General features: G+C 39.7%; 1 protein-coding gene across 1 annotated transcript in view; it reads right to left on the bottom strand.

Moving 5' to 3' along the window:
* The window catches only part of DTNBP1 (dystrobrevin binding protein 1), a 163,804-nt gene that overhangs the window by 82,104 nt on the left and 69,532 nt on the right, over positions 1–12,168 (bottom strand). Inside the window, exon 7 of the mRNA XM_070405700.1 lies at positions 596–618. Coding sequence (XP_070261801.1) covers positions 596–618 — 23 coding nt within the window. The remainder of the gene's footprint in view (positions 1–595; positions 619–12,168) is intronic.

Genomic DNA, 12,168 nt, shown 5'->3' with positions numbered 1-12,168 from the left:
CCACCAGGGGAGAGCAGTTAGGGCGATCAGGCCGGCAGTGAGGTGAGCCGTTAGGATCCAGCAGTCCTGAGTGGTCCCGGATTGGAGAGGGTGCAGGCCAGGCTGAGGGACCCCCCACTCCCATGCACAAATTTTGTGCACTGAGCTTCTAGTATATATATAAAAAAGCCTAATATGCAAATTTTCCCCACGGGAGTTCAACAGGGAGACTGGTCACTCGCTATGACGTGTGCTGACCACCAGGGAGCAGCACGGAATGAAGGGAGGCCCCGGCTGGCAGCCGGAAGGCCCTGATCGGCCCTGATCACCGGCCAGGCCTAGGGACCCTACCCATGCAGGAATTTTGTTCACTGGGCCTCTAGTTACTTATAATGGTCATTAGTAGCAACTCTTACTTGGTACATGTGTTATAGCTAAACAATATCAAAATCATTTGTGATTAAATAAAACTGACAAACCAGTGTTAAGCAAACTTTTTTTGATGTAAACTAATTTAAAGAAAAAGGAATGAGTTCGTTCATCATCATTAAGAAAGAACATCTGACATCAATTAAGTCTCATCTACTTTAAAGTGAAGAATTAAACACAAAATTACCTTTGAAGGTTTCAAGTTCCTTCCTGTAGAAAAAAAAAGAAAATGTAAATTTAAAATAATCTATTCCCAATGAAAACTGCTCTTAGATTATAATAAAAATGTATGTACTTTAAATGCCCAGAGTGATATCGCTGGATGCTTACATGTCAATGCTTTACTGTAATTACCAATACAATTAGCCTAAATCTACTATTTTCAGTTTTTCTATTACACTATTAATTGCTCAAAAAATTCTGCCAAAATTTAAAATACTGAAATACTTATAAGAAAACACAGAGCATTTTAATGCCAGCTATGACCATTTTGTATATATAATAATCAACTTAAAAGAACACTTAATTGTCCCTCCATTAATAAACTTTAAATAACAGAGTTTTAAAACCTCTAATTAAAAATTTTCCAGAATAGGGGCAGTTATTCCTCATTTAAATAAAAGGGGAAGCGAGTATCAAAATACTGAGGTCCATCGCTCATCCTGACACAAAAGGGCCAAGCCTCCAGGAAATCCTGTGCTTGGCAATTTTGTCAGTGTCAATTAAGGACGCTGAAATACAGTTTCCTGGGGAAATGTAAAGCGAGAGCAAACAGATGAAGGAACACAAAACAAAACATTTTTTTTACAAAGAAGTTGATGCAAGTTATTTCCAAGTTTTCCTTCATAAAATTTTAAATCCATTTTTCTTATTATTAGTACTAATAAAAAGTAATTTTGAGGAGGTAAGTTTACTTAGTAAAGGCTTGTTATCCCACTCAAAATATGAAACATTTTTCTTTTATTTGCACTCTAGATTTTGCTAAAAATTTAGAGATATTTTGAATTCTCAAATCAGTATTCCACACTTCTAATTATAATACCCCCTCATGTTCCAAAATAGTTGACTATAATTAACAGCTGGCAGGGAGGACTGGCATGCTGCCGCCCCCTGGAAAGCCAAACAGATAATATTCTTGACAGCCTAGTGGAGGTTCTTAATCAGATGGTCATCTCACTTCTCTTTTTCTAGAAATACTGACTCTTCATAATACTGCTCCAGCATCAAGTTCATTAAGTAAAAGAATGTTATTTTCAATCCCATCTTTTCAAAAACATATGCAATTGTTTCCCTTTAGCTAATAGTCCAACTTAAAAGATTAGGTACAAAATAAATAGGCCTAAAACCCACTTAATATTCCAATAATGGGATGAACACTGAAATACCTAACAGAAAGGCAACATGAATCATTAAGAGAACATCTTGAAAAGATATCTTCAATTTACTTCTTAGGAGCAATCCCCTAAGGTCACTGATGGGTGGGAAAGATGATATCACTCAGGTTAATATTGTAATGAGTAATTCTTTTTTCTATAACCACAATCATATATATATATATATATATATAGAGAGAGAGAGAGAGAGAGAGAGAGAGAAGAAGGGAGAGCAAGAGAGAGATAGAAACATCAATGATGAGAAAGAATCATTGATTGGTTGCCTCCTGCACACCCCATACTGGGGATTGAGCCCACAACCCAGCATATGCCCTGACAGGGAATCGAATCATGATCTTCTGGTTCATAGGTTAACACTCAACCACTGAGCCACACTGGTTGGGCTATGACCACAATCTTTACAGACCTTCTGCTTTCCTTCTCTTAGAATATGTAGCAGTGAGCAAGATTTCTAAAAGGCACCTCCCATTTTAAAAAGCTAAAACTCAGAGTAATAATTCCACAAACACCGTTCTTCCTCCACCCCCAAATATCAGCAACCATAAACAAAGAACCCAGTGTAGTGTATTAATGAGTAGCCAGTTGTGGAAAGCTGCTTTTTATTTGATATCATGCTCACCTTTCCTGCTGGCTGCCTCAACAAAATCAATGGGAAGCTGCTACTGAACAAAGAGGAGGGCCTAGCAGAAGGCTTTTTCTTGACATTCTCTGTTTATAGAATATCATGACCCACGACTGTTTGTAAAGTGTACAAGAAACTTGACTTCAGGCAGTAAATCATATCTGTGTTCAATTCCGAAAAACAAAGCTTGGCTGAGGTCATGGTGGCACAGGTAATTGTGGTTAAGTAAAAATCAGTATTATGAAAGCTTTATAGAACTGATAAGTAAAGCAGTAGCACTAAAAGCCTTGAAATTTACTAATATTTAAGGAAGACTCCACCACTTGTTAGCGGTAATAGGTATTTGGAAATATAGAAGAGACAAGAGAAGGGAGGGGAAGGCACGTCAAGCAGAGGTGAAAGTGACAGTGTGGAGGAGAAACAATGCTGGTTATATTTAAGAAACAGCAAATTCTTCAAAACATCAGGATGAATGAAGAGAAGGTAGTGGGAGGTAAGGTTAAAAAGGTAGAGGGTTCTGACTGCCAGGCTAAAAGGATACGGTTTTATTTTTAGCAGGATAATAACATGAGCAATGCTGTGTTTTAGGAAGAATACCTGGTATTCTAGTTGTGATGGATATATGTATTGACAAGGAAGAGAATAAAAGCAGGGAGTACTTTGGAAACTATTAGAGGAGTTTGAAGAAGAGCTAATTGGTTCCTGGGAAGAGCAACTCAAGTGTCAGTGGCAATGGCAATGAAAAGGAGGAGTCCAATTTGAAAAATGCTGTGGAGAAGACACAACAGCCCATGGCAACTAATTACATGGGGCTAAGTGGAGGAAGGAGACAACTATATTAACCATGAGGGTTCTAGCTGGATAACTGGAAGGAAAGTGAATTAATAATAGAAAACTTATGGAGAAGAACAGATTTTGGAGGGCCATCATGAGTTCAGTTTGGGATTTGATAATGTGGAAAGTTGGAAACCTAAGGCTGGTGACGCTGAAAGACATAATTTACATCCGTACAGCCTACTCAAATATTTAGCTCCTACAGATTACCACTCCTCACTTCCTATTCAATCATGAACCTATTCCAGTTTAACTTCCAGACCCCACCACTGCACTTTCAAGGTCACCAATAATCATCATGTTGCCGAATGCAATGATCACTTCTTTTCATTCGGATCCATCAGGCAGCACATGACCAATTGGCAATTCCCTGAGAAAGCTTCCTGTTTTTTTCTCCTGCTTCCTCCGTTTCTCAGTGAGCTTCTCCGCCTCTTCCAGACCACTGAATGCTGGAGCACTCCAAGTTTGGCGTTGGGCCCTCTTCTCTCCTGAACTTACATTTTTCTCACAAGGCAATTTCATCTTGCTAATTAGCCCTAAATACCATATATATGCTACTGACTTCCTGATTTATATTTTTGTCTTGATCTCGTTTGTGCTCCAGATTCATATGCAACTGTCTATTTGATAGCTCTACTCAAAAGTGGAGTAGGCTTCTCAAACAACATCTGCAAAACAGAGCCTATTCTTCCTCCAGTCCCCTCATCTCAACTAATGGCATTTCTGAGTACCTCAAGCTTTGGTTTATCCCTCTCCCTCCTTCACATCTAAATCCTGCCAACTCTATTTCAAAACATATCCTGAATTCATCCAATTCTTTCCGTCATCACTGTTATCAACATTGTATAAATATCCATTTTCTTATACCAAATTTAATCTTTGAGTTCAATCATCCATTCAACAAAAAAATTATTACACCTTATACACTAGGAATAATGTGAAGAACAGTAGTAGGAATAATGCTGGGTTTGGGATGTACACATTCCATCACCTCAAGGAAATTTAGTGTGAGAGAGAAGTAAAGCAACAATTTGAAATTGATGTAACAGGTTAATGCTCTGGTAATGACATGCTGAGGATTCTCTAGGAATAAAGAGAAAGGAGAAACTCATACACTTTGGTTTGATAGGGAAGGCTTCTTGGAGGAGCAAAAATTGCACTGAGTTTTTGCAGCAAAGTAAAACTGATGATGATGAGATGATAGATAACATTTATTAAGAATATGACAGATATTTTATTCTTAACCATGTATATCATACTCTCAGTAACCCAATGAAAAAACATAGGTAAGCAGGAGTTTTAAGTCCTGGTTACTCTCCAAACCCTATACAATAAAAGGCTAATATGCAAATTGACCGAACGGCAGAATGACTGGTCCTTATGATGTGTACTGACCATGCTCAAAGCAGGAGCTGCCCCCTGGTGGTCAATGTGCTCCCACAGGGGAAGCACCGCTCAGCCAGAAGCCAGGCTCACTGCTGGCGAGTACAGTGGCGGTGGCAGAAGCCTACCGTCGCAGCACTAAGGAGCAGCAAGCATGTGGGCAGTAAGGAGTAAGGGGTCCCAGACTGCGAGAGGGCACAGGCTCGGCTGAGGGACTCCCCCACCCCCGAGTACACGAATTTTGTGTACCAGGCCTCTAGTCTATAATAATAAAAGCATAATATGCTAATTAGATTGGACATCCTTCCAGACGACCTTCCGGATGAAGCCGGGGCTGCGAGAGAAGCCCAGGTCCCAGGTGCCTGCCGGGTGCTGGAGGGAAGCCTGGGTCCAGGGTGCCTGCCAGCAGCCGGAGGGAAGCCCAGGTCCCAGGTGCCAGAGGGAAGCTGGTGCTGGCAGCCGGGGGAAGGAAGGCCTACACTTGCATGAATTTCGTGCATTGGGCCTCTAGTATTATTAGAAACAGTAATGGCAATAATCTGTGTGAAACAGTCTTCAGGTTCATCTTTTCTATAAAGACATCCTTGACATCCAATTGGCAATCTCCCTTTATCTAATCTCATAAAACATTTAATTCTATCAATGTTATAACACCTCATGCACTTGTAATGCAGTTGTTTCCATACAGGTGTCATCTCTACAGTTACACTGCAGAACTCCTGAAGTGCACAGATCACATCTCATCTGCCCTGATCATACATGTGCAGAGTCATAGTCAGAGCCAACAGACACCTAGCAAATCATGATTATCAAGTACTGTGACTACAGATTGGCTAAAAATATCTGCTTTTTCAAAGAAGCCCTTACTATGACTATAGAGAATTTTATTCTTATATTTTAAAAAACTTGGTCAGATAGTATCTCATCTGATAACTTGTTTGCCATTTTTTATAAATGGAGTCTCTTATTTTTTCAGTTCAATAGTATTTTCAGAAGATCAAATAAAGAGAAAGAAGTTAAATGCCTTCTTTTAGATTTTACCACATTTTAAATTTTACTTAATTCAGCAAGTGCCTTTAAAAAAATTAGCATAACAAATCCTGAAACTAACACGTTCAATAAATAGCACAAGACTCAAAGTCTAATAATATTTCTAATAATAATGTAAAGGGTGAAAATGCTTTTTAATCATTTTCTCTACAGGGGTTGAGTTATGAGGGCAGCAGAAAAATAAAAAAAGCATCAGACTAATAAATAAATCTATGGAATGTTGCAAGAAGTATATTAAATCTGTATATGTCTAGAAATCAACTAAATCAGACACACAGATGCGAACTTGACAGATTGGAACCAGTGGATAAATGTCTCCATAAATACAATCATCTCACAGATAGAAGCACACTTTCTCTACATACTACAGTTTCCCATGTTAAAATCTAAAACAATGATTCTTTAGGGCAAAATATCACATTCAAAATGCCAACTGTAGAATCAACTCTAACATTTTCCTTAACACTTGAAAATGTTTAGAGGAAAATTCTTTTAAAGTACGATCAGCGATACTTTCTGTATAGAACACACTTGCAGAGCGACCCTTCGTTATGTCTGATGGACAGAGTCTATCACTGTGACTACCTATTCATAGGAAAGATCTCACAAGACCTCTTTCAAAAGGACCACCTACCACTTACAATTACCAAGTCTGGTGCTGCCCAGCATTCTAAGGCCATGAAAATGTGTACTTACAGGCTTGGTGGGTTTGTGGTTAACCGAGTAGAAGGTGGGCTAGGGGTTGGGAATAGAGGTGGCCTTCAGCTCAAAGTACGTTTCCTCAAAACTGCCTGCCTCTTAAAATCCCTGTTGTTATTCCTTTCACAGATCCTGCCTAGGGGATGTGTTACAGAACAAGACATTTTTAACACATTACCTTGAAAAGCAGCTAGTTAATCATAAAAACTGTGCTAAGTTCCTATTTATCATGCTATTGATATAGTATAGTTTCATATATTTATCTACTTTGGGGAAACACAGCCTAGAAAGTAATAAAATGATAGGATCCTAGAATCTTGGCAGTCAATGTTGAAAAGAATCTGAGTAATACGGTAACAAAGAAGATTTGGAATTCTAAAAATTGACCCCCCAAAAGATAATGAAGGTCTAGGAAATGGGCTGGTTGGTGGCAGCAGTACATAAGTTACACATTGAGGATTAAATTCCCCCCAAACTTGCAAAGAAAATGACTTTCCTAGACCTGTTTTCCATGAAAATCTATTTGATTTGAAGGGGGAGACAGGTAGTTGAGACAAATAAGATGAAGAAGGATGAGACAGGGGTAAGGAATATTTATTTATTGATGTTCTTACTGTAAAATATATTGTTCTTACTCCACATATTATACAAAACACCCACATACATTATCCCCTATAACCTACAAAACCCTATTGTAGGTGTTATCATCTTCATTTACTACATGAGAAAAGAGAAGCTTGAGGCTGAAAGGCCACACAGCTAGTAAGTGATAGGACTGGGAATAAAAGCTGCACCTCTCTTTGACTCCATGTGTGTGCAATCTTTACTAGCCAGAATGCAGTTCAAGGGCCAAATGCAGCCTATCTGGATGTAAGTGTGACCTACCAGAGATATTTTAGCCCCACCAGGAAGTTACCTAAGTAGAACAGCAAGTCAACTGAATACCAGAGTGATGCATATGAAACTTAGAGCTATCACAAAATTTCTGAGCAACACCTGGATCCATCCAGCTCAGTGGAAGTACATTGTTTTTAGGAAATTGTTGAAAGTTAAAAGCCATCATCATGGATACTCCAACTTGCCCTGGAAGATTTCTTCTGATTTTTCAAAAAGAGGTCTGTTAAACACTTTTATTTTCACCGATGTAATGAAAAGTGTTCAGTGACTAACCCATAGCAACTAATTGGTTACAATTAACATTATAAAATTATTAAAATAATTCTATACCTTTTTGCTACTAATATTTTAAATTCAAATTTTTAATTGGCTAGCCAGATTCTTAAAAACCACCCATCACTCATCATTACCCAGGCAGTGGTTTGTTGCTTCTCAGCATTCTACACAGTCATGCCACACCACCTGAAACTGTATATCCTTACAGGCATGGTCAGTTTTTGGTGGATAGGGTGGACAGTGAATTAAAGAAAAAAAATCATGCATCTCACATCCAAACCTATTCCTGATCCAGGAGAACCACTTCTGTAAAGCTTTGCTTGCCCATATTTACAATTAACAGTCACAAGGGCTGAAGTGGTCAATGCACCAAGAGAAGCAAGATCCTTTTCATACTTCACAGCATCCAAACCCAGAGATAGGAAAGGTTTGTGTGAAGACAATAGAAAGGATATGAAAAAACATTGGTCTAGTGTGGCTCTGACATTTCTTGGCTCTTCAACTCCTGGTAAATTATTTTATCTCCTCTCATATCATTTTCCTTGTTGGTAAAAAGGAGAGTACATCAAGTCAAATGGTCATTATGAGAATTCTATGAGTTAATTTAGACTAAGATTTTTAAACACAGTACCTGGTACATAATAAGTGCTTGGTAAGTGCTACCGTTACCTAATTAACATCATCATCATAACTTATTTTTTATTCTGAAGAAGATGAGAAGCCTTAATCATATCTGCATTTAGAAAAAAATGAACACTCTAATAGTTAATAAATGGTTTGAGAAACAAGATTATAGACAGGAAGATTAATTAGGAAGCTATCAATATAACTGGGGCTACAAAGATGTGGGTTTGAACTTAGGAAATGACCAGTGAAGACAAAAAAGCAAGAACAGACTCAAGAAATACTGGACTGGACTAAGAAATAAGTAGAGACAGTAGAACAGGGAGAAAGAGATGACAACAATTCTCATGTTTGTGGGTAAATCTGTAGAAGGTGATGCCTTTTTGAGATAAGAAAAGGTCAAATTTTGCCATGTAAGATAATTTGGAACATGCTGCTCTTGAGATTTCTGTTGGTATATCCACGAAGAGATATCCAGGTAACAACTGATTCTGAATATAAAGAGAGAGAGACCCAAACTGAAGACAGTAATTTGATAATAGTCATCATCTGGGTGGTAGATGAGCCAAGGATATTGAAAGGTTTTACCTAGGGAGGGTGTGTAGAATGGGAGGAGATGATAACCAACAACAGAATCCAAGAGAATACCAACAGTAAAGCATCTACAATGGAAAATAAAAACTAACCTAAGGCAGAGAAGAAATTTTAGCATACTAGTGTTACAGAAGTCAAGAATAGACAGTTTCAAGAGGTTAGGCAAATAAGGATTGATTTGTCAATGGACTAAGCTACCTAAAAGCTAAGAAAAAATATCGATTAAATATTTAAAGTACATCATGGAATCAGTTTTTTTTAAATATATATTTTATTGATTTTTTACAGAGATGAAGGGAGAGGAATAGAGAGTTAGAAACATCGATGAGAGAGAAGCATCGACCAGCTGCCTCCTGCACATCCCCTACTGGGGATGTGCCCGCAACCAAGGTACATGCCCCTGACCGGAATTGAACCTGGGACTCCTCAGTCCCCAGGCCGACGCTCTATCCAGTGAGCCAAACCGACTAGGGCATGGAATCAGTTTTTATCAATGTCTTCATGTTATACAATCTTTTCTATTAACAGTATTTTCACTTTAGTGTGCTGTCTGTTCATTTGCATCAATAAATCTTTTTTAAAAGTTCATTTATGAAGTAAAATAGTGTTTTAACTTTCCTCAAGTTAACCCATTATCCTATACTACAGGCCTGGTGCACGAAATTCGTGCATGGGAGGGAGGTCCCTCAGCCCAGCCTGTACTCTCTCCAATCTGGGACCTCTCAGGGGATGTCCGACTGCCTCTCGCAATCCCGGACCACTGGCTCTGAACTGCTCACCTGCCTGCCTGCTTGATTGCCCCTAACTGATCCCCTACTGGCCTGATCGCCCCTAACTGCTCTCCTTCTGGCCTGATCGCCCCTAACTGCCTCTGCCTCGCCCCTCACCCGGGACCCAGGATTCCCTCCTCCAGCCAGTCGCAGGCACCCAGGACCTGGGCTTCCCTCCCTCTGGCTGACCACAGGCACCCATGACCCGAGCTGGCTTTGCCCAGGCTGGCTGCAGCCGCAGGGGACTGTGGGCGAGCGGTTTTGCCTGGGCCGCAGCCGCAGGTGCCCACGGCCCAGGAGAGGAACAAGCCACCTGCCCTGCAGTCCTGGTAGCCATCGCTTGTGGCTGCGGCCTGGGAGAGGGACAAGCTGCCTGCCCCATGGTCTCGGGTGCCTGCAGCTGGCCCGGGCGAAGCCGGCCTGGGTCCTGGGTGCCTGCAGCTGGCCAGAGGGAAGGAAGCCTGGGTCCTGGGTGCCTGCAACCAGCCAGAGGAGGGAATCCTGGGTCCCGGGTGCGGGGCAAAGCAGAGGCGGTTAGGGACGATCAGGCCAGCAGGGGAGCAGATAGGAGCGATCAGGCAGGCAGGGAGAGGTGGTTAGGGGCGATCAGGCAGGCAGGCAGGCAACTGGTTAGGAGCCAGTGGTCCCTGATTGTGAGAGGCAGTCGGACATCCCTCAAGGGGTCCTAGATTGGAGAGGGTGCAGGCTGGGCTGAGAGACCGCCCCCCCCCCCCCCATGCACAAATTTCGTGCAATGAGCCTCTAGTTTATTTATAATTTTAAAGGATACTTTTCAACTTACTAAAATCCATGTATAAGCACAAAATATTGATTTCAACTGATAAGTTCTCATCTAACTGAATTAATCCTAGATAGCTATATATCAATTTCTATTTTCTCTTCATCAAATAAGTTATGTGTTATTTATACGACAATAATGCACTTCTTTGATACCAGTATATGGATAGAACTGGTCATAAATAAAACATGAAACTCCCAGAGAGAAAGAAAATGTTGGTCACTGTGGGAGGCAATGGCCCTCTTTGAAATCTAGTACCAAACCTCTCCAGTAGCAAAGTAGTGCATGCCCTTTGAGACAATTAAGTGCCAATTTTCTGACCCAGAACTAAATACTAGAAATGGTAGAAGGAAGGCAAGGAAAGAGACCATTTATTAGCCACAGTAAAACTGGACTAATATAACCTTGAGGGCAGACCTAATTATCTAAGAAGGAGAAGCACCTCATTTTTTTGTTGAGTTTCCCATAGTCTTTCCTGCCACTGATGTCAGAGCATGTAGGGCAGACAACTAAGTATGTCTCTGCCTGTCCCATTTCTAGACTCCTTCAAAAATGCCAGAAAAGAGAGAAAGGCAAAACATCATGTCACGGTTTTAGCTATGCTCACCTGAAGACTAAAATAACTGATTTGAAACTTTTGAAAGCATCTCTGAAAAAAATAGTAACCAATGAGTAAACATAAACTTCAAAGTGCTATTGGGTCATGCACAAATAAAATATTATTCCAAATTTAATAAACTGATTTGGAGATATTAAAAGTTATGACACACTCTGTAAGTATAATGTACAAGTTATCACCAATCTATCTTCAGAAAAAAAGATTACCTTTTTCTAAAATCCAAGATAATCATAATTATGTTTTACTGAATTTCAATAAACCTTTCTAGAGAATTCTATATCTTCAGTCTTGACAACTCTAACTGCAACTATGCATTATAGATTTTTATCATCTCTATTAAAACCAAAAACATAACTTTATGAACCCGAATATATAGAATGGCATTTACACAACTGGGAGGAAAAGTTCAGTAAATGAATTAAAGAAACATTTATCATTTTTAAACAGTTAAGCCAGAAAATAATTTTTATTTTTGTTTAGAATGGTTATTCTTTATTTTATTTTATTTTATTTTATTTTATTTTATTTTATTTTACTTTTTCCATTACCATTTATGCCCCCTATTGATAATCAGTATATGGATAAAACTGCTCATAAATAAAACATGACATGAAACTTTTCAACTTTTCACTGTGCAGACACCAGGCACTGTTTACTAATCTTTTTTATTAATCCTCACACACATTATCAGTACTCTGCTGAATATTCAAGGGAAACCCTCTGCAAACTTCTGTGATTCTCTGTGCACTGCTCTCCTCTCTGGTACTGTGTCCTGTGTCCTCCAACTGCCTTGGTTTTCCCAGACTCTCAACTCTGTCTCTTCAACTCAGAGGATCTACCAGGCTCTTCCTGAGTTCCCCTCCTCCCTACACCTAGCTGGGAAACTTTATCAAGGCAGAATACTGGGGCAATCACAGGGCTCACCTCATTTGTTCCCTGTCTAGCAAGGCTCACTTGTCTCGGTTGCCTAACATCCAATGTCTTAAAAAGTGTTATTTCAGATATTTTGTCTGGTTTTGGGTGCGTCAGGTGGGACAGTAAATCTAGTCCCTGTTACACCATCTTAGGCAGATAGAGAAGTCTGTTTTTGTAAAAGCACTGTCTGAGGTAAAGTTCTCCTGATCCACCTTGCAGAACAGTCCTCCATTGTAGAACCTAATTATTGTCTTTCCTTATCTCCTTTGGGTGAGGTGCTTTGG

This window comes from Myotis yumanensis, unplaced genomic scaffold, assembly GCF_028538775.1.
Source record: "Myotis yumanensis isolate MYYU_CA2020_CCGP unplaced genomic scaffold, mMyoYum1.0.hap1 SCAF_2, whole genome shotgun sequence".
Taxonomy (NCBI): Eukaryota; Metazoa; Chordata; class Mammalia; order Chiroptera; family Vespertilionidae; genus Myotis; species Myotis yumanensis.
Note: the sequence above shows the minus strand (reverse complement) of the source record. Positions and strands in the feature narration are given on the sequence as shown.